The sequence below is a fragment of the Podarcis filfolensis genome, assembly GCF_964270895.1.
Source record: "Podarcis filfolensis genome assembly, chromosome: 8".
Taxonomy (NCBI): domain Eukaryota; kingdom Metazoa; phylum Chordata; class Lepidosauria; order Squamata; family Lacertidae; genus Podarcis; species Podarcis filfolensis.
The window spans coordinates 74,234,659-74,252,281 of record NC_139611.1 but is presented as its reverse complement, the minus strand read 5'-3'; the positions used below and the strand labels follow the sequence as shown (position 1 = coordinate 74,252,281).

The 17,623-nt window shown below is 45.2% G+C and overlaps 1 protein-coding gene across 2 annotated transcripts; it reads left to right on the top strand.

Moving 5' to 3' along the window:
• The first annotated feature begins 883 nt into the window (after positions 1–883).
• Positions 884–10,865, top strand: LOC310769311 (sialic acid-binding Ig-like lectin 14). Of its 2 annotated transcripts, none has more exons than XM_083628330.1 (7): positions 884–904; positions 1,906–2,037; positions 3,114–3,527; positions 3,883–4,182; positions 5,649–5,966; positions 8,003–8,125; positions 10,433–10,865. In XM_083628330.1, the coding sequence occupies exons 2-7, from the start codon at positions 1,926–1,928 to the stop codon at positions 10,468–10,470; spliced, it is 1,305 nt and encodes a 434-aa protein (XP_083484456.1). In that variant the 5' UTR covers positions 884–904; positions 1,906–1,925; the 3' UTR covers positions 10,471–10,865. The 2 variants fall into 2 exon arrangements, with proteins under 2 accessions (XP_083484456.1, XP_083484457.1); XM_083628331.1 differs by having other exon boundaries at positions 892–1,060.
• Positions 10,866–17,623: the final 6,758 nt, after the last annotated feature.

Genomic DNA, 17,623 nt, shown 5'->3' with positions numbered 1-17,623 from the left:
TCACTAAACCCTGTTACTTCCTCAGCTTCCGACACCTCCTCTTCTCCCTCTGACCACTCATCATTGTCCCACCTCCACTCCCGGGGCTCTGAGCCTTCTTGTTGTTTCCTAGCCTGTTCTTCCCACCATTCTTTTGCATCCAACCAGTTCATGACAATGGGGGAACGCAGAGCACTTACAGTATATACTCTAATATAAGCTGACTTTTTCAGCATATTTTTTATGCTGAAAAAGCCTGCCTCGGCTTATACTCGAGTGAGGCAGGCAGCTGCGGAGGGATGAGCAGCAAGAAAGGAGCCCTTTCTTGCTGCTCATCCCTCCGCCACTGCCCGCCTCTCACAAGGGCAGGCACAGGAGCCGCGGCTGGGAGAGGCGCTGTGCTGTGCCTCTCCCAACCGGGCTCCTATGCCTGCTCTTGCGAGCGGCAGAGGGATGAGTGGCTGCTCCTTCCTCCTCCTCCGCCTCTGCCATTGTTGGCGGTGGCAGAGGAGCGAGCAGCCCGAAAGCAGCCCTTTTGGGCTTCTTGTTCTTCCTCCTCCGCTGCCGCCACCACCAGGTTTGTGGTGTGGTGAACCGGCTTAAACTCGAGTCAATAAGTTTTCCTAGTTTTTTGTCCTAAAATTAAGTACCTTGGCTTATATTCGGGTCGGCTTATACTCGAGTATATACGGTATATTTGAAAACTGAGGAAAAGAAACCTGAGATTTCTATATTGCAGGTGATTGGACTAGATGACTCTTGGGGTCCCTTCCAATTCTAAAAAACAAAATAAAATGTTTGTATGAAATGAATAGATTCATCCAAATCTGTGGAATGTCCTTGCCTTTTAAAAATATGGGCATCCTTTGTGATGTAATATTCCAAGGCAGTTGGAATCTGCTTAGAATGAATAAGAGGCAGTGAGGTAGGAGAGAGAAGTGGAAAATTAGACTTTCCCATTGTTTATAGATTTTTATAAAAATGAGTCAAGGTTCATTAAGTATTTTAGACTCCATCAGTGCCCTCTTCTCTCCCCCCCATCCAGCTGATTGCGGGGCTTCCAAACTGCTGCTATTTTGAGGTGAGATTGAATCACATTTCAAGCAATTTCAGGTGACATCTGGGTAGGGGTGGGGCATTTGGAAATTTGGTTCTCATTTAAAGAAGAAGAAGAAGAAGAGTTTGGATTTGATATCTCGCTTTATCACTACCCAAAGGACTCTCAAAGTGGCTACCATTCTCCTTTCCCTTCCTCCCCCACAACAAACACTCTGTGAGGTGAGTGGGGCTGAGAGACTTCAGACTAGCCCAAGGTCACCCAGCAGCTGCATGTAGAGGAGCGGAGACGTGAACCCGGTTCACCAGATTACGAGTCTACCGCTCCTAACCACTACACCACACTGGCTCTCTTAAAGGTGAGTCTTCTCCATTCACATTTTCTGCAACAATATGCGAACAGAACACAGCCATTCACACACTTCCCTGAATTTTGATGTACAGCTCCAGTCAAGTACCATCTACAAAAATGCACGTAAGGAGGTAAATTGTGTATTATAATGCATAGTTTAGTAAAAAAATAACATATAAAAAACCCCTCATAAACGGATGTGGAATCATTAAGGTCTTAAGATTGGGAAAGTGAGAAATGGAGGAGCAAATTTTGACAGATTTACCTGCCAGTTGAATCAAATAAATTAAAATAGTCCTACCACTGGCATGATTTTTATCTAAGATCGCAAGCCTACGCACAGCACCTTGAGCGTAAGCCCCACTGAATTCAATGGGACTTACATTTGAGTAAACATGCCTGGGATTGGGCTGCAAGGATCGCTGGTGAGACCTCCCCAAGCACAACCAGAAATCTTTCAGTGGCCTGTAGTCACAATTCTCCTTCTTGTCAAACCCTTCCCTCTTTCCCTCTGACAGATCTCCATTGTAGCCAGAAGATGATGGAGGCAAAGAATAGCTGGCAGGTTGCCAATCCTTCCTCAAAGACAAAAGGTTTGGCATCCTCTCTGGCAACAGTGGCAACCCTAATCCTTGCCTTACTTTGCAAAGGTAAGAGCCGTGTGCAGAAATGAAGAGGAAGAACATCACTAATTCCTTTGTCTTTTTATGATTTGTCCAAGTCCTTATGCCCCCCCCCAGTCACCCATCATTATCTTATTTCCTGTCCGCTATTGTTGCCATTACCACCTCTCCCCTGTCCCTTCTGACGTGAAATTGACAAGGTGAGGAAATGCTTTGATTTTTTTTTTTAACCAATGTTCCTGTCCACTGGATCACAGCAAACACAGCCAGAGCCAATGACTAGCAGAGTCAACTGATTCTAGATTTGTCTCCATCCTTGCTGAAGCCTACAAGTGGCTCCACAGAGTTGGAGGAGGAGGTTCTGGGGAAGAAGTTAGGCAAGTAGGGGCTCAATGAAGTCAGATTGAGGATAGTGGGGTTGTGTAGTGGTTTGGAGCAGATAGCTGGGGCAAGGGATTCAGAGGCAGGGAGTGTAAAGGTAAAGGTAAAGGTAAAAGGACCCCTGACCATTAGGTCCAGTCGTGACCAACTCAGGGGTTGCGGTGCTCATCTCGCTTTTTTGGCCGAGGGAGCCGGCGTACAGCTTCCGGGTCATGTGGCCAGCATGACTAAGCCACTTCTGGCGAGCCAGAGCAGCGCACGGAAACATCGTTTACCTTCCTGCCGGAGCGGTACCTACTTATCTACTTGCACTTTGATGTGCTTTCGAACTGCTAGGTTGGCAGGAGCAGGGACTGAGCAACAGCAGCTCACCCCATCGCGGGGATTCGAACTGCCGACTTTCTGATCCTCTTAAAGTCTCTTAAATGGCAAGAAGCAGAAATCAAGCGTGCTAAGAGAAGTCGTTCAGCATCCTGGACAGTTCCAAGGAGAGTGATTAATAATCAGGGATAGCCAGTATAGTACTCTGAGGATTATTTTTGCAGATTTTATTCAAGTTTTATGCAAGTGTCTTTCTTTGCCCTTTCTCAGGGGCAGGCAAAACATGGCTCTTTTGGGGAGGCAATGCTCAGGTGGCTACCCTAGAGGAGGAGAACACTGAGCTTGTTTTAACTGAACATTTCTAGATAACCCTTAAATCTTTTTTATTCCCTCTCTGGCAGGCGTGCTGGCCCAGCACTTCGACTTTTCCATCAAAGTGGTCCAAACTATCACTGTACAGAAAGGTTTCTGTGCCTATGTTGCCTGCAGGTTTGCTACACCTGGATGGTTCATGGAAAAGTCTGGGGCATTATATGCCTTTTGGCTTAAGGATGCAGATAAATCCCACAGCTGGATCTGGCCCGGATATTGGATCCCCGGTAAAATTGTCTGCACCAATAACGAAAATCAAAATCTTACCACGACCCATTTCAAGCTAACAGGAGATCCTAAGACTGGTGACTGCTCCTTCGGCATCAAGAATATGGGGCCAGAAGATGTGGGCTGGTACTACTTGCGAATTGAGAAAGGAGAAGGATTCAGCTTTCTTTCTTTCGGTAAACGAATTCATACTCAACCTCAGATTTTCTTGACAGGTAGGTGGCTCTCCTAGGAGCATTAAACATAGGATTTAGAAGCAAGAGACTCTGAAACACTTCAGGGTGATGTGAATGTTTCAAAATTGTGCCGACACTGCATTAGGACCTGTGGACTGTTAGTTTCCAGGATATCAAGCAGTTCTTAAGTGTGTGTGTGTGTGTGTGTGTGTGTGTGTGTGTGTGTGTGTAGGGGAAGAGGCCCATGAGAACGAAAGGATGACAACCTTGGTGGGAGTTAAGAGTGGCAAAATGTCTGTGACTGAGAAATTCCACCCTTAATCCAGGGCTTGTGCATCCTATGGATCCTGTGAATTTTCTTCTCTCTCCTTCCCGGTGAATCTCACTTCTTTAGATCTGACAAAGCCAAAGATTGTGAAGCCATCAGAGGCAGTCTGGCGTAAACCAGCCACTTTCAGATGTTTCGTGCCAGGATTGTGCCCAGGGAATATACCCCAAATCAACTGGAATGCCAATTTAAAGAATCACGTCAAACATTTCTGGCAAACGACAGCGAGCGACTGGAGTAAGACATACGGAGGTGACATCACCTTTACGCCCTCCTTAGATGATGAGGGCAAAGTCCTCACCTGCAGCGTCACATACCATAACTTGAAGAAAACAGTCCATCAATCCACCCGCGTTGCCTTTGGCTGTGAGTAGCTCTCTCTTTTCTTTCCACTGCATTCAAATCCACAAACCCTCAGCATCTCCCTGAAGATCAGATCCCCACAACCTGTTTTGCCCTTGGGTTCCCCAGTTCCCTTTTTGGTGCCCTCAGTGCCCCCACTTTCTGACAAGCGGGGTCTGTGTCACAATGTTGCCGTGCGCCTCATCCCCTAAGAGCAGAAGTTTACCTTCCCTCAATCTGGTGCCCTACAGAGGTTGTTGGACTCCAACTCCCAACAGCCCCCAAAGCTCAATAACCCTGGGTCACCCGCCCCCAAGAAAGCTCAACAACTCAGGGCAATTTCCCCCCATTTTCTCAATTTTGCATCCCCCAAAATAGGTGGCATCTTATACACAGGGACGTGTTATACATGAAAAAACAACAACGGTATTATGTTTTGAAGACTTACTGGCCTGTACATGGCAGGATCATTTCTACATTCCATTTATTTATTTATTATTTATCTATTTATTGAATTTTTTTTTAATAGCAAAATTCTTTGTATAGTCATTTCTCTGAATCTTGTGGCTCCCCCTTCCCCATCCCTTTCATGGGTCCTAATAACAGTTTTTTTTAAAAAAACCAACAACAACCATCTACATATCATTATATTCTCCATGATTTTCATTTCTCTAAATTATACATAAACCTCATTGCTTTACAAGTGATTCTTGAAGTCCAGCTAATGTCTGGATTTGCTTACAATGGTCTCTTAGGTAAATTATAAAATTTCCCCACTCTTTTTTAAAGTCCTTATCTTCTTGATTCCTCAGTCTCCCAGTCAGTTTTGTCATTTCGGCAAAGTCCAGCAGTTTGGCTTGCCATTCTTCCTTAGTCGAGGTTGTTGCTTCTTTCCATCTTTGAGTTAATAACATTTGTGCAGCTGTTGCCGTGTACATAAAAAGTCTTTTCTGATCTTTTGGAATCTCAGTACCTATAATTCCTAAAAACAAAGGCTACAGGTTTGTTTATTTTGACAAAAGTTATTTTCAACATTTTTTTTTCAGTTCATTATATATCATTTCCCAAAATAATTTTGTTATCTTACATAACCACTGCATATGATAAAAAGTACCCTCTGCATTCCTTTTATATGCTGGCACCACACTTGCCCTCCACCACCCAACTGGCGTTTGTTCTGGCTTTACATTTGTGAGCAGAGCTGTCTGAACTAGAAGCCCCATCAATCTTTACTCCAAGCCAGTGGCAAGAGCCTACACCCCATGCCTGAAGATATGGACTACAGCTCCCATTTCTCCTAATGCTTGGCCAGGTCATTTTGGGATGCAGCTACCCCATTCCAGGTGTGACCTCTGCATAAGACAGAGTTTACTGCTGTGGCTCGCCTTCTGCATCCCAGAAGCCTCTCATGCTCTGTCGTAGCTACGCCAGGTAAGTTAATAGCCCAGGATTGGATTAATTCACCCTGGCTTTCCAAAATCTTTTCCCAGATCCCCCTGAGGCCACCACCACCATGGGGAGCACGACGTGCCAGTATGAGAAGAAAGGACACTTATGCTTCTGTTCTATCCACTCCTGGCCTCCATCCAAGATTGAATGGCATGTGGACGGGAAGCTTGTAAATGAGACTATGAGATCAGGGGCCATGAAACTCTTCTCCTGGGTTGAGGGCAACACGGTTACCAGCACCCTGAGCTGGCCAGGAGACTTAGATGGCCAGAAAAAGTCTTTAATCACCTGCATCGGAGCAAATAAATATGGGGCGGTCACAATCAATGTCTCCTCTGAGCTCAACGTGACAAGTACCGGTAAGCATGCCTTTCCACTTCATCTTTAAGTCTCATGCATGGTCTGCTAACATTTACACATCTCCAGGAGAAAGCCCAAGGATTGCATATCATTTTTAATTGTGTTTATCTGAATGCAAATTTTTATATGCCAGCTTTCAGGATACAAATGCTTCCAAAGTTAACCCCACCCACAAAAGGAAACAATATCAATATATTTTAAAAGTTTTTGAGATCTCTGAGGCAGGGCAGTTGATGGCACAAAAGTTGTGTGTGAAGACGGGATGGTTCTGCTGGAGCAAGCTCTGAGATGGTCTTTTCCTATGTCCCATTGTGGCGATCACACAGGGTCCCCGGACGTTTCACCGTCTATTGATCCCTGTGCCACCACTTTATTTCTCGCTGCCTCCACCCAGGCCCTACCTGGTACAAATTGGAACATAAACTTTTGTTTATTTATTGCATGTGGTTTCATAAACAGTATCGGTCAATTACATTCATGGGGTGCCTATCCAGACCTATAACTTCCACTACCTGCTCTCACTCACTAAACCACCTCTCAGATATTTACTTGTCTTCCTAGCCCCTAACTATTCCTGACTCAGCCTATTTCGCTACACTAAATCAACCTACCCACAACTCTATCCCAATTCACTCCCACTCCAACCAACCACCCGACTCCCAACGGACTCCTCCCTTTGCCCCTCCCAGAGCTGGTTTTATAGTCCCTCTGACTCCACCCCCTGGTCCTGATTGGGTAACCTGTTTAACTATTTCACCTCCAGCACTCTCATATGTTAACGTCACACCCATCCTCTCCTGGGATTCTTCTGACAGGATCCTGTGGAGGGGAAGGGAAAGAGCAGCTGGAGCAGGACCCACATTTATTCCATAGAGTTGGAAGGGACCCTGAGGATCATCTAGTCCAACTCCCTGCAATGCAGGAATATGCAGCTGTCCCTTATGGGGATCGAACCTGCAACCTTGGCGTGGTCAGCACCATGCTCTAACCTGAGCTATCTTCACCTTTCTCCTGGGATCCTTCCCACAGGGCAGTTGATGGTGGATGGCTCTGTTTGGGAGGAAGTGTCCAGCAGCAGCAGGTATTGAGATGGTCTCTTGCCTGCCCCTTTCTCCTGGGAACCTTTCCAGAAGACCGTTGGTCATGGGCAAGGAAAATCTATGGAGTTGGCTCTGACGGAGTCTAAATCTGCCCCTCTCTCCCCCAGGCATGCATCTAGACTATTCAGCCCATGCAAGAGACACTTTATACAATAAATAAATAAATCACTCTTAAAGGATGTCGCCCTCTTCACAATCCTGATATCGCCTTATAGCACACCTTCTGAAGGCACTTGCTAAAAGTGGGGAAAGCCAAAAAGGGAAACTGGGTGGTGGGGCCAAAGAAAACAAGGATTCAGGGCTACAATTTCCCTTTTGCTTCCTTTTGCTTCCAGTGATCACCTTGACATAACGATGCCTTCAGTTAATCAACCATGCAATCGTTGTGGACTGACACACTCCCTCTGGCACTCTTTACATGAGTGAAGTTGCTTGCTGAGATGTGCCGATTCCCTTAAGAGTTGCCTTTCAAGAGCAACAGAAGCGCTGGATGGGCAGTGCTGAAGCTGGTTGCAAAGTTTCAGGTTGACACAGGAAGCGATGAAGGGAGATCACATTGGGTGCTTCAGGTTCTGCACTGAGATCCCTATGCCAATGATGCGTATAGTCACAGGCAAAAGTGGCTGAGGCAACCACTGCAATTTTCTTTGTACACACACACACACACACACACACACACACACACACACACTAGCAAACACATCTCTCCAGGGCCATATTTTGACAGTTCAGCCAGGCAAAAGCAGAGCAGGCCTGATGAGAGTTGTGGTCTGGTGAGCATCCAAAAGGCTCGGAAATCTTTTATTTCGGAGGGATTTTTATTCTGGTTTTTGTGTGGGTGGTATTTTGCAATTCCTTGTTTACACAACTGCCCAGAAAACTTGGCCAGGTGTCTGATATAGAAATGTAATAAAATGTCACCATCATTATCCAAGGTGCAGTGACCAAATCACCACAGCATGACAAGACGGAGCTGAGCAGTGGGATGATTTCTGGGATTGTTTTCGGGGTCATTGCTGCACTTGCCATTTCAGGGGGCATCCTTTACTCCTTCTTAGGTGAGTAATATATTCTGGAACCAGAGATTCTGGGGTTGTGTTCTTTCCCCAGAGATCAGATAGAGGTGGTTTTTAACCATTACTATATCATCATCATCACTGATAACATTTGATAGTCTATACTCAAAAGTGATCAAGATGAAATGTAAGCAGCAAAAACGACAATTACAAACCAGAAAACTGAAAACAGTGTGCCATAGAAAATACCTAAAATGCTTCTCCAGTAATGTAATAAGATGCACAAGTTCTACCTACCCCATTAAAAGATTAGCTCCACCACATGACTCACTCTAGCTGGGATTGTTTTTGTTTCTAACATTGTTGTGGCTCACCGTGGGAGCAGCGGCGGAGCAAGCTGATAGAGCACCTGGGGCGGCGCACCCTGCCCCGAGTTGAGGCAGGATGCTCCGTTGGGCCTCCAAGTCTGCCTGCCTCCTCCCACTCAGCCGCCCTACAACTGGGGGGAGGCAGCGGGTGGACCGTTTGGGGCAGTATGGAGCCTGCGACACCCAAGCCATGGCATCACTCCCAGGAGAGACGCATGGCTCAGGCGTGCTGCAGGCCTGTGGGGAGTGCCGCCTGGCATTTTGTCACCCCCCCAGTGGTGACACATGGGGAGGACCACCCCCACTGCACCCCCTTCCTCCGCCCCTGCCTGGGAGCTTATGGTGAAGGGTGCATGTAGTTTAAATCTATTATAGTTATTGTCATTGCTAATAACCACACAGTTCACTGTAACTCCCAAACTGAATAAAAAAGGTACAGTGGTACCTTGGGTTAAGAACTTAATTCGTTCTGGAGGTCCGTTCTTAACCTGAGACACTACTTTAGGTAATGGGGCCTCCCACTGCTGCTGCGCAATTCTGTTCTCATCCTGAAGCAAAGGTCTTAACCCGAGGTACGAGTTCTGGGTTAGCGGAGTCTGTAACCTGAAGCATCTGTAACCTGAAGTGTCTGTAACCCGAGGTACCACTGTGGAACCTTAACATGGATGGTGGTGGTGCCAAGCATGTTTCTCTGAGGAGAGCATTCCACAGGTGACAGAGGGGCACCACTGAAAAAGGCAGCTTCTTGGGTAAGGAAGATGGATGAAACCAGTAAGGTCTCCCCATATGGGGAGAGGTGGTCATTGAGGTAATGGTGAGAGTGTTGGATTACTACCTGGGAGAGCAGGGTTAGAATTCCCACTCAGCCATGAAGCTGAGTGACCTCAGACCAGGCACCATCTCTTAGCCAAACCTACCTCGCTGGATTTTTGTGGAGATGAAATGGGGGTGGGGGTGAGGAGGAAAACCATGTACACCACCTTGAGATTCTTGGAAGATAAAGGTGGTATATAAATGTAATAATAAATTTTTTTATTATTTTTTTATACCTTGCTCATCTGCGTGGGTTTCTCCAGCCACTCTGGGTGGCTCCCAACAGAATATATTAAAAACACAATAAAATATCAAACATTAAAAACTTCCCTAAACAGGGCTGCCTTCAGATGTCTTCTATAAGTCAGATAGTTGTCTATTTCTTTGACATCTGATGGGAGGGCATTCCACAGGCCGGGCGCCACCACTGAGAAGGCCCTCTGCCTGGTTCCCTGTAACTTCACTTCTCGCAATGAGGGACCCTCCAGAAGGCCCTCGGAGCTGGACCTCAGGGTCTGGGCTGAAAGATGGGGGTGGATACGCTCCTTCAGGTATACTGGGCCGAGGCTGTTTAGGGCTTTAAAGGTCAGCACCAACACTTTGAATTGTGTTCGGAAATGTACTGGGAGCCAATGTAGGTCTTTCAGGACTGGTGTTATATGGTCTTGGTGGCCACTCCCAGTCACCAGTCTAGCTGCCGCATTCTGGATTAGTTGTAGTGGTCACCTTCAAAGGTAGCTCCACTTAGAGCTCATTGCAGTAGTCCAAGCAGTAGTCCAAATAAATAAAAATATTGCAAACCTGAGCTACGTAAGGCTTTATAGGTCAAAACCAGCACTGTGAGCATGGAAACTAAGTGGTAGCCAGTGTAACAACAACAACAACAACTTTTATACCGCCCTATACCCGCAGGTCTCAGTGTGGTTCAAATTATAAAATCACAATATAAAAGCACAAAATACATAATAAAAACAAGAATAACCCAATCGAGACACATAGATACATGACTCTTAGGAGGCGCTCCTGGTGCCCCATAGCTCCTAAGATAGAACAGGAGACCAAAAAAAAAAAAAAAAAAAAAAAAAAAAAAAAGAATAAAGGAGCTGAGACTAAGATTGGGCCTGAGCATTTGGAATGGTTCTAATTCTCATTATTCTCCTTCTTCCAGCGTTCCGTCGGCGAGTAACCAGCGTACCAGTGATTTGACTTCAGTTTTTACAGTGCATGTTGATATTTTCCATTCAATACAAGTGAGGGTCATATAAGATGAATCACGCATGACATGCTGTATATTATTTCATGTTTGCATCCCCCCAACGATGCACAGTTTAGATTATATGATGGAGCTGACAGAGGGTAGAGTACCTTCCACTGTAGACGTAAATCAAAATCAAAATCCATTTTTGGCTGCTGGAACCAAAGGGCTGAAGGGAGAGGAAACCAAGAATGGATTGTTTACCAGCAGAGGGTGTCTCAGAGGAAACCTGCACCTGGCTTCTTAAATGGGTAGAGAGGCAGGACACAGCAGTTTTTCAGTTTTACTGTCAGGAGGTAATGCCACTATATATAAATACAGAGGTATTTTTCCTCACTACTTAAAATGGCTCTCAGTCTCAGTTCTGTAAGTCCTGTTTCTTTATTTAAAGGTGAGTAGGGAAAGTTGAAAAGCACAGTCCTGCTAAAAAGCTCAGTCTGTGTTTTAATTAATATGTTTTCGTATTGTTTAAATTCTATCATAATTTAATCACTTTTAAACTATTGCCCTTTTCTATGTTTTCTTTATCAGCGTCCTTTTAATCTGTGTAAGCCTCCTTGAGTCCCAATCTTGGAGAAAGGCAGGATATAAATAGAATCATAGAATCATAGAGTTGTAGAGTTGGAAGGGACCTGAGGGTCATCTAGTCCAACCCCCTACAATGCAGGAATCTTAGCTAAAGCATCTATGACAGATGACCATCCAACCTCTACTTAAAAACCTCCAAGGAAGGAGAATCCACAACCTCCTGAGGGAGTCTGCTCCACTCTCGAAAAGCTCTTACTGTCAGAAAGTTCTTCCTGATGTTTAGTCATAATTGCCTTTCTTGTAACTTGAAGTGAATGGTTTGTGGCCTACCTTCAGGAGCAGGAAAAAAAATAAGCTTGCTCCATCCTCCTTGTGTCACCCCATTAGATATTTGAAAATGGCTATCATATCTTCGACTTTTCAGGCCAAACACATCCAGCTCCTTCAACCATTCTTCATAAGGTTTGGTTTCCAGACCCTTTGACCATCTTGGTTGCCCTCTTCCGCACACATTCCAACTTGTCAATATCCTTCTTAAATTGTGGCGCTCAGAACTTGACACAGGACTCTAGGTGTGGTCTGACCAAAGCAGAATAAAACTGGAGCTTGCAGGATATATTCTTAAATGCCTCCACTAGACTAGGGGCAGCAACGATTGTCGAAGTAGAGGGAGAAAATGCAAGGCCACCACCATGGAAATACAGTAACTGTGCAAGGTTTGTGAACTGAATTTCTCTCTACCATGCATTTGTTAAAAGGGATAAAGATTGAGACCCTCCCAACAGTTGTTGGTGGGGTGGCAGTGCTTACCTGACTTCTAGCATTGGAATTTCTGTGGTTTACCAGAAGGGAGAAGGGTGAGAAAGTGGTACAGTTATCATGGAGCAAATTTACATGCAGAAGAGCTATATTGACAGTGGGGAAATGTTTCAGCTTCAATACCCAGGAAGTGTCATTAGATTTAAAATTAAGACTAATACAATAGAAAATAATATGTAGTTTATTGGACTCCTTTACGGTTGTATAACAATGGGTTAGCTAAGATAGCTCGGCACTGGAGATGTGGCAAGGACAATGCCTCTTTGAAACATACCATAGATTCCGGTGTATTAGGCGACTGGGCGTATTAGACGGCCCCCCAAATTGGCAGCTTCAGTTTGGGGGTTCGTCTTATAAGCCCAGTCGCCTAATACGCTGGGCAGCTCCGCTCCAGGAGAAAGCCGCCCAGCGTGGAGCGGAGTCTGCCGCCTGCTATTGCTGCTTCGGAGCTGCCGCAGTAGCAACAGCGGGCGGGCTCCGCTCCGCGCTGCCCATACCCGGCGTATAAGATGACCCCCGACGTTTTAACCTCTTTTCCGGGGTTAAAAAGTCGTCTTATACACCGGAATCTACCGTATGTTTGTACAATGTTCTGTACTTAACAAGTTCTGGGAGAAAGTGCTGGATGGACTGTGCAACTATGACTGTACAGGAAAAAGTTAAATATTTCAGCGGAGAAAATTTTATTGAACAATATTCCTGCAGTGTGGAAATTATCAACGGGACAATGGAAATGGAGTTTCCGTGCCCTAATGGTGGCCAAGAGATTGATATTGAGGAACTGGAAAAATAAAGCCATGATGCCCTTCAATCAATGGACTGATTATATGACATCACACACAATTTATGAACTGGCTGCTTACAGGCGCAGACTCTGTATGGATAAATACGATAACATTTGGAATGAGTTTATACAAGATGTAGTAGGCTATTAACATTTACATAAACATTAGGACATTAACACTATACCAATTTATATTAGAATATATCAGAATATTGTATATTGCTTCCCCTTCATTCCCTCTTTTTTTCTGTATTGCTTTGTTTCTTTTAATCACCTTAATATTATATACGCAGGAGACCTATATTGGTTCCACAGGTGTAATCGCACTGCACTGATCTTGTAGTACTGCCTTCTGATCCTGCAACTGCCCTGTCCCAACAACTACAATGGGATCCTCCCCCCACTGGGGTCCATTGAAAGCCCACCCTTCACCAAATAGTTCCAAGGCCTGTTGCACAGTTAAAATAAGCCCCCCCAAAAAAAATCACAAAAGGAAATCACAAAGCCCCTTACCTTGTAGCAAGTGGATCAGCTCCCTTGGATCTTCAGCTTCTGACTGTAGCTATGATCTGGCAGGACTCTGCTGGAACAAGACCAGTTTTGTTCAGGCACAATAAATATAAGCAGAAGTGAGAAAAGGGAAAGAGAAGGGGGAAAAAAACCCAGCTTCTCTAAAATGTGGGGTGGAGAAAGGCCAAGTGGAAGACCACGGTGTGTGTGTGTGTGTCTGTGTGTGTGTGTGTACACACCCACACACCATTTCAAGCAGCCATATAGAGTGAACGCAGGTGGCGCTGTGGTCTAAACCACTGAGCCACTTGGGCTTGCCGATGAGAAGGTCAGCGGTTCGAATCCCCGCGACGGGGTGAGCTCCCAGCCCCTGCCAACCTAGCAGTTCGAAAGCACACCAGCGCAAGTAGATAAATAGGTACCGCTGTGAGGGTAAGGTAAAAGGCGTTTCCGTGCACTCTGGTTTCCATCACAGTGTCCCGTTGTGCCAGAAGTGGTTTAGTCATGCTAGCCACGTGACCCAGAAAGCTGTCTGTGGACAAATGCTGGCTCCCTCGGCCTGAAAGCGAGATGAGCACAGCAACCCCATAGTCGCCTTTGACTGGACTTAACCGTCCAGGGGTCCTTTACCTTTACACACACACACACACACACACACACACACACACACACACACACAGACACACTGTGTTTTTCTGGGGGGGTGCAGGGTTATGCATACCCCTAAACATTTTGTGAATCTAAGTTTGGCTTCACTGAGGGGCAGTATTTCAATATAAGTAGGAAAATGAGAGTACCCCTAAACCTTTTTTCAAAAGAAAAATGCAGTGTGTGTGTGTGTGTGTGTGTGTGTGTGTGTCTTCTTGAAATTCAGCCAGTGACTCTTTCCTCATCACTGCCTTTTCATCTCCACCATAAAAAGCTGTGTGTGAGTTATTTATTTATTTATTTATTTATTTGTGTGGTTTTCTGCTTGCTTCTTTCTTTATAGGCTCAGTAATGCATTAAAGGGACGCGGGTGGCGCTGTGGGTTAAACCACAGAGCCTAGGGCTTGCCGATCAGAAGGTCGGCGGTTCAAATCCCCACGATGGGGTGAGCTTCCATTACTCTGTCCCAGCTCCTGCCAACCTAGCAGTTCGAAAGCACATCAAAGTGCAAGTAGATAAATAGGTACCGCTCCGGCGGGAAGGTAAAAAGCGTTTCCGTGTGCTGCTCTGGTTTGCCAAAAGCGGCTTAGTCATGCTGGCAACATGACCCGGAAGCTGTACGCCGGCTCTCTCGGCCAATAAAGCGAGATGAGCGCCGTAGAGTCGTCCACGACTGGACCTAATGGTCAGGGGTCCCTTTACCTTTACCTAATGCATTAAAGCAGAAAATATTGCATGCATAGCATCATCAAATCATCAGAGCTTATGAAGAGAGCTGCTGGATCAGGCCAATGGCCCATCTAGACCAGCACTCCCTTCTTACAGTGGCCAACCACAAGCAGGATCCGACTGCAACAGCATTTCCCCCACTTGTGACTCCCAGATATTCAGAGGCCGAAAACGGATGTAGAATGTAGTCAACATGAGGTGTAGCTATCGATTGCTTTCTCTAATACTACATACTTGAGACATACTGGATGTCTAAAGACATCCAACTTGTTGGTCAACACTGCTTGTTGTCTTTTGAAGATGCGTCAGAATTTACCCCAGAAAAACTTCTTATCCTGCCCATGAGTCTGCAGTGATGTGTTTCAACAAATGAATTAACACTGCCGATTCCTGCTAAGTCCTGGGCAAATCCCAGATGCCTCCTTGTTTATACTGCAGGCCTATGTTAGGATCAAATGCTGTGCAACCAATCTGGTTGAATCCCCAAATTCTGAACCTTACTGGATTCAATTTGGAGGGTTCCTGTCCAATCCTGAGCTCGAAACACTCTCTAAGAAAGCCAGGTAGCCGGCAAAGTGTTGCTGATTTGCAAAACACCACCATAAAAGTAGAGAGACCAGGTGGGAAGTGGGAGAAGGAAAGCTGGACTTATGGCTCTCTCAATATTAGAAAGAGTTTGGTGACATTTACTTAGTTTTTCGTTTGTTTATCCTTTACAGCAGTACCCGCGTGATAGCTTCCCAACCATTTTCCAATCAATCTTGTTAGCAATGTCATTTCCCTGATCTCTCCCTGCCCCCTGCCTGCTGCATTTTGGCCTTAGATTATTATTATTATTTAGTTATGCATTTTATTTACAATTCTATTCTGACTTACGTGTCTTGCCTTTGTTAGTGCTTTGTCATGTGTGTGTAAATGCATCAGGAAGTCTTGCACAAACTCACACAGCCCATTAGATTATGCACCGGAACAGCCAGCAAACGATCATACAAACAATGTGCACCTAAACCATAAAGCTTGGATTTGTTTTTTTAAATCTTCATGGAACAGACCAGAAAGGTGCACAAGAACTGGCAGGATTTAGCACTCAAGCAATTGCACAGTCTCTTTGTCCCTCTCTTACATTTTGAAAAAAAGAGCAATCTTTAAAGATGTCTAGCACCAAAACCTCTGGACTGAATTGTATGACATTTGGCAGGCTTAAACCCTTCTTGAGGGCTATCATATATCCAAATTGTATCCAGGTAATAAAAGAAAAAGGCAAATGCATCTGGCAGTGCAAATGAATGGAACTACAGAAGATGTGGGTTTCTGGATTTCAGTTTGGATTCTGTGTCCAAATCAGGTTGGATCAGGTACGAATCAATCTAAACAGGTAGGTCCAGGGAGCTTTCTGTCCTCAGATGTTTTGGGACTCTGACTCCCATCATCTTCCCAACCAGTGGCTGGGGATTATGGGAAATGGAGTCCTACAACTTCTGGGGACCTAATGTTGAAGAACTTTGCTCTAGCCCATACAGTGGAACCTCGTGTTACGGACAGGATCCGTTCCGGAGGCCTGTCTGTAACACGGAACTGATGCAAGCTGAAGTGCCGCATCTGCACACACATGTGGCGCAATTTAGCTCTTCTGCGCATGCACAAGCAGCGAAACCCGGAAGTATCCCATTCCGGTACTTCCATGTTGCTGTGGGACATAACACAAAAACATGTAACCTGAAGCGGACACAACATGAGGTATGACTGTATAATAGACAAGAGTTTTGTCCAATTACTATTGTTACATGCCATTCCAATCTCCAAGCAGTGAGAGATTCTGGGGGTTCTAAGTGCTTCTCCAGGGTTTGGTTTCCTTGGAATGAAGGTCAGCAGAGATTGCGGTGCCATTAGGACAGGCATAGGCAAACTTGGCCCTCCAGATGTTTTGGGACTACAACGCCCATCATCCCTGACCACTGGTCCTGTTAGCTAGGGATGATGGGAGTTGTAGTCCCAAAACATCTGGAGGGCCAAGTTTGCCTATGCCTGCTTTAGAATATACAGTTTCTATATTCACATATATACAACCTGAGCATAGGATTTCTGGGAAACTCAAAAGGCGGAGAAGGACATTGGATCATTTGTATTTCCTCCGGTGGATCTCCATGAGCTTTCTTTCTACTTTGGTTCCTGCTGGCTTTCCCGCTTCCCTTCTTCATCATAATGGGCTTCTATTTCTGGATGGGTTGGGACATGAAAAAGAAAAAGTTAGTGAGGAATGGAAAACCTTACAGAGTCCTGGTAGTTGCTGTGGTGTCATTTCTTCATCTGTTATCTCCCTTGCCATCGCTATGAAGTTTCCAAGTTGCTCAAGGGGGTGCCTGAAGTTGTGAAAGTGGTTTTTTTGACTAATTACGGCCCTTGGAGTTTGTTGCAACATCTGTTTTGCCCCCATTCTCTATCTCTTTGCTGGGGAGGATTTTCCAGCGGGTCTTCATGACGTCTATTATTGATCTGCTGAGGGAAGATTTTGTGGAAGATCCCAAGATACATGGAGATAACAACAGAACTGGTGAGAACGAGCAACAGCAAGAGCAGATGCAATTGAAAGTGATCTGCCATCTCCCTGTAGAACAGCAAAGGGGGAATCTGTGGCCTTCCAAGTCCCATCAGCTCCAGCCATCATGGCCAGTTGTCATGGATTACGGGGGTTGTAATCCAACAACATCTGGAGTTCCACAGGTTCTCCACCCTGGATGTAGAATCTCTCTCTCTATATATACAGCAATATATAAAAGGACCGGAAGAATAAGAAATCAGGAAAACCAAAATTTTAATGAGGAATGGGGAAAAATTATGATTTATCTTTAAAACCATTGTAAACAGCTAAAATCATTAGTAAAATTGGAATAACATGTGTAGCTTAATGGTGAATTTTGGACACAATGGAGATGTAAAAGGTTTGGATTATCATATAAGATGCAGGAGGAAATTATTAACAATAGGACCCACAAAGGGGAGGAGGGAAGTCCAGGAGATTCTTAGGAATCTTGTTTTTAATTTGTATTTTGGATATGTGATTGTAAAAATTTAATCTGAAAAACCAA

Excerpts from the sequence above, each read along its gene's own strand:
- LOC310769311 (XM_083628330.1), top strand. The coding sequence starts at position 1,926 with ATGATGGAGGCAAAGAATAGCTGGCAGGTTGCCAATCCTTCCTCAAAG. Across the intron at positions 2,038-3,113 it reads CCTTGCCTTACTTTGCAAAG|GCGTGCTGGCCCAGCACTTC; the intron begins GTAAGAGCCGTG and ends CCTCTCTGGCAG. Across the intron at positions 4,183-5,648 it reads CACCCGCGTTGCCTTTGGCT|ATCCCCCTGAGGCCACCACC; the intron begins GTGAGTAGCTCT and ends ATCTTTTCCCAG.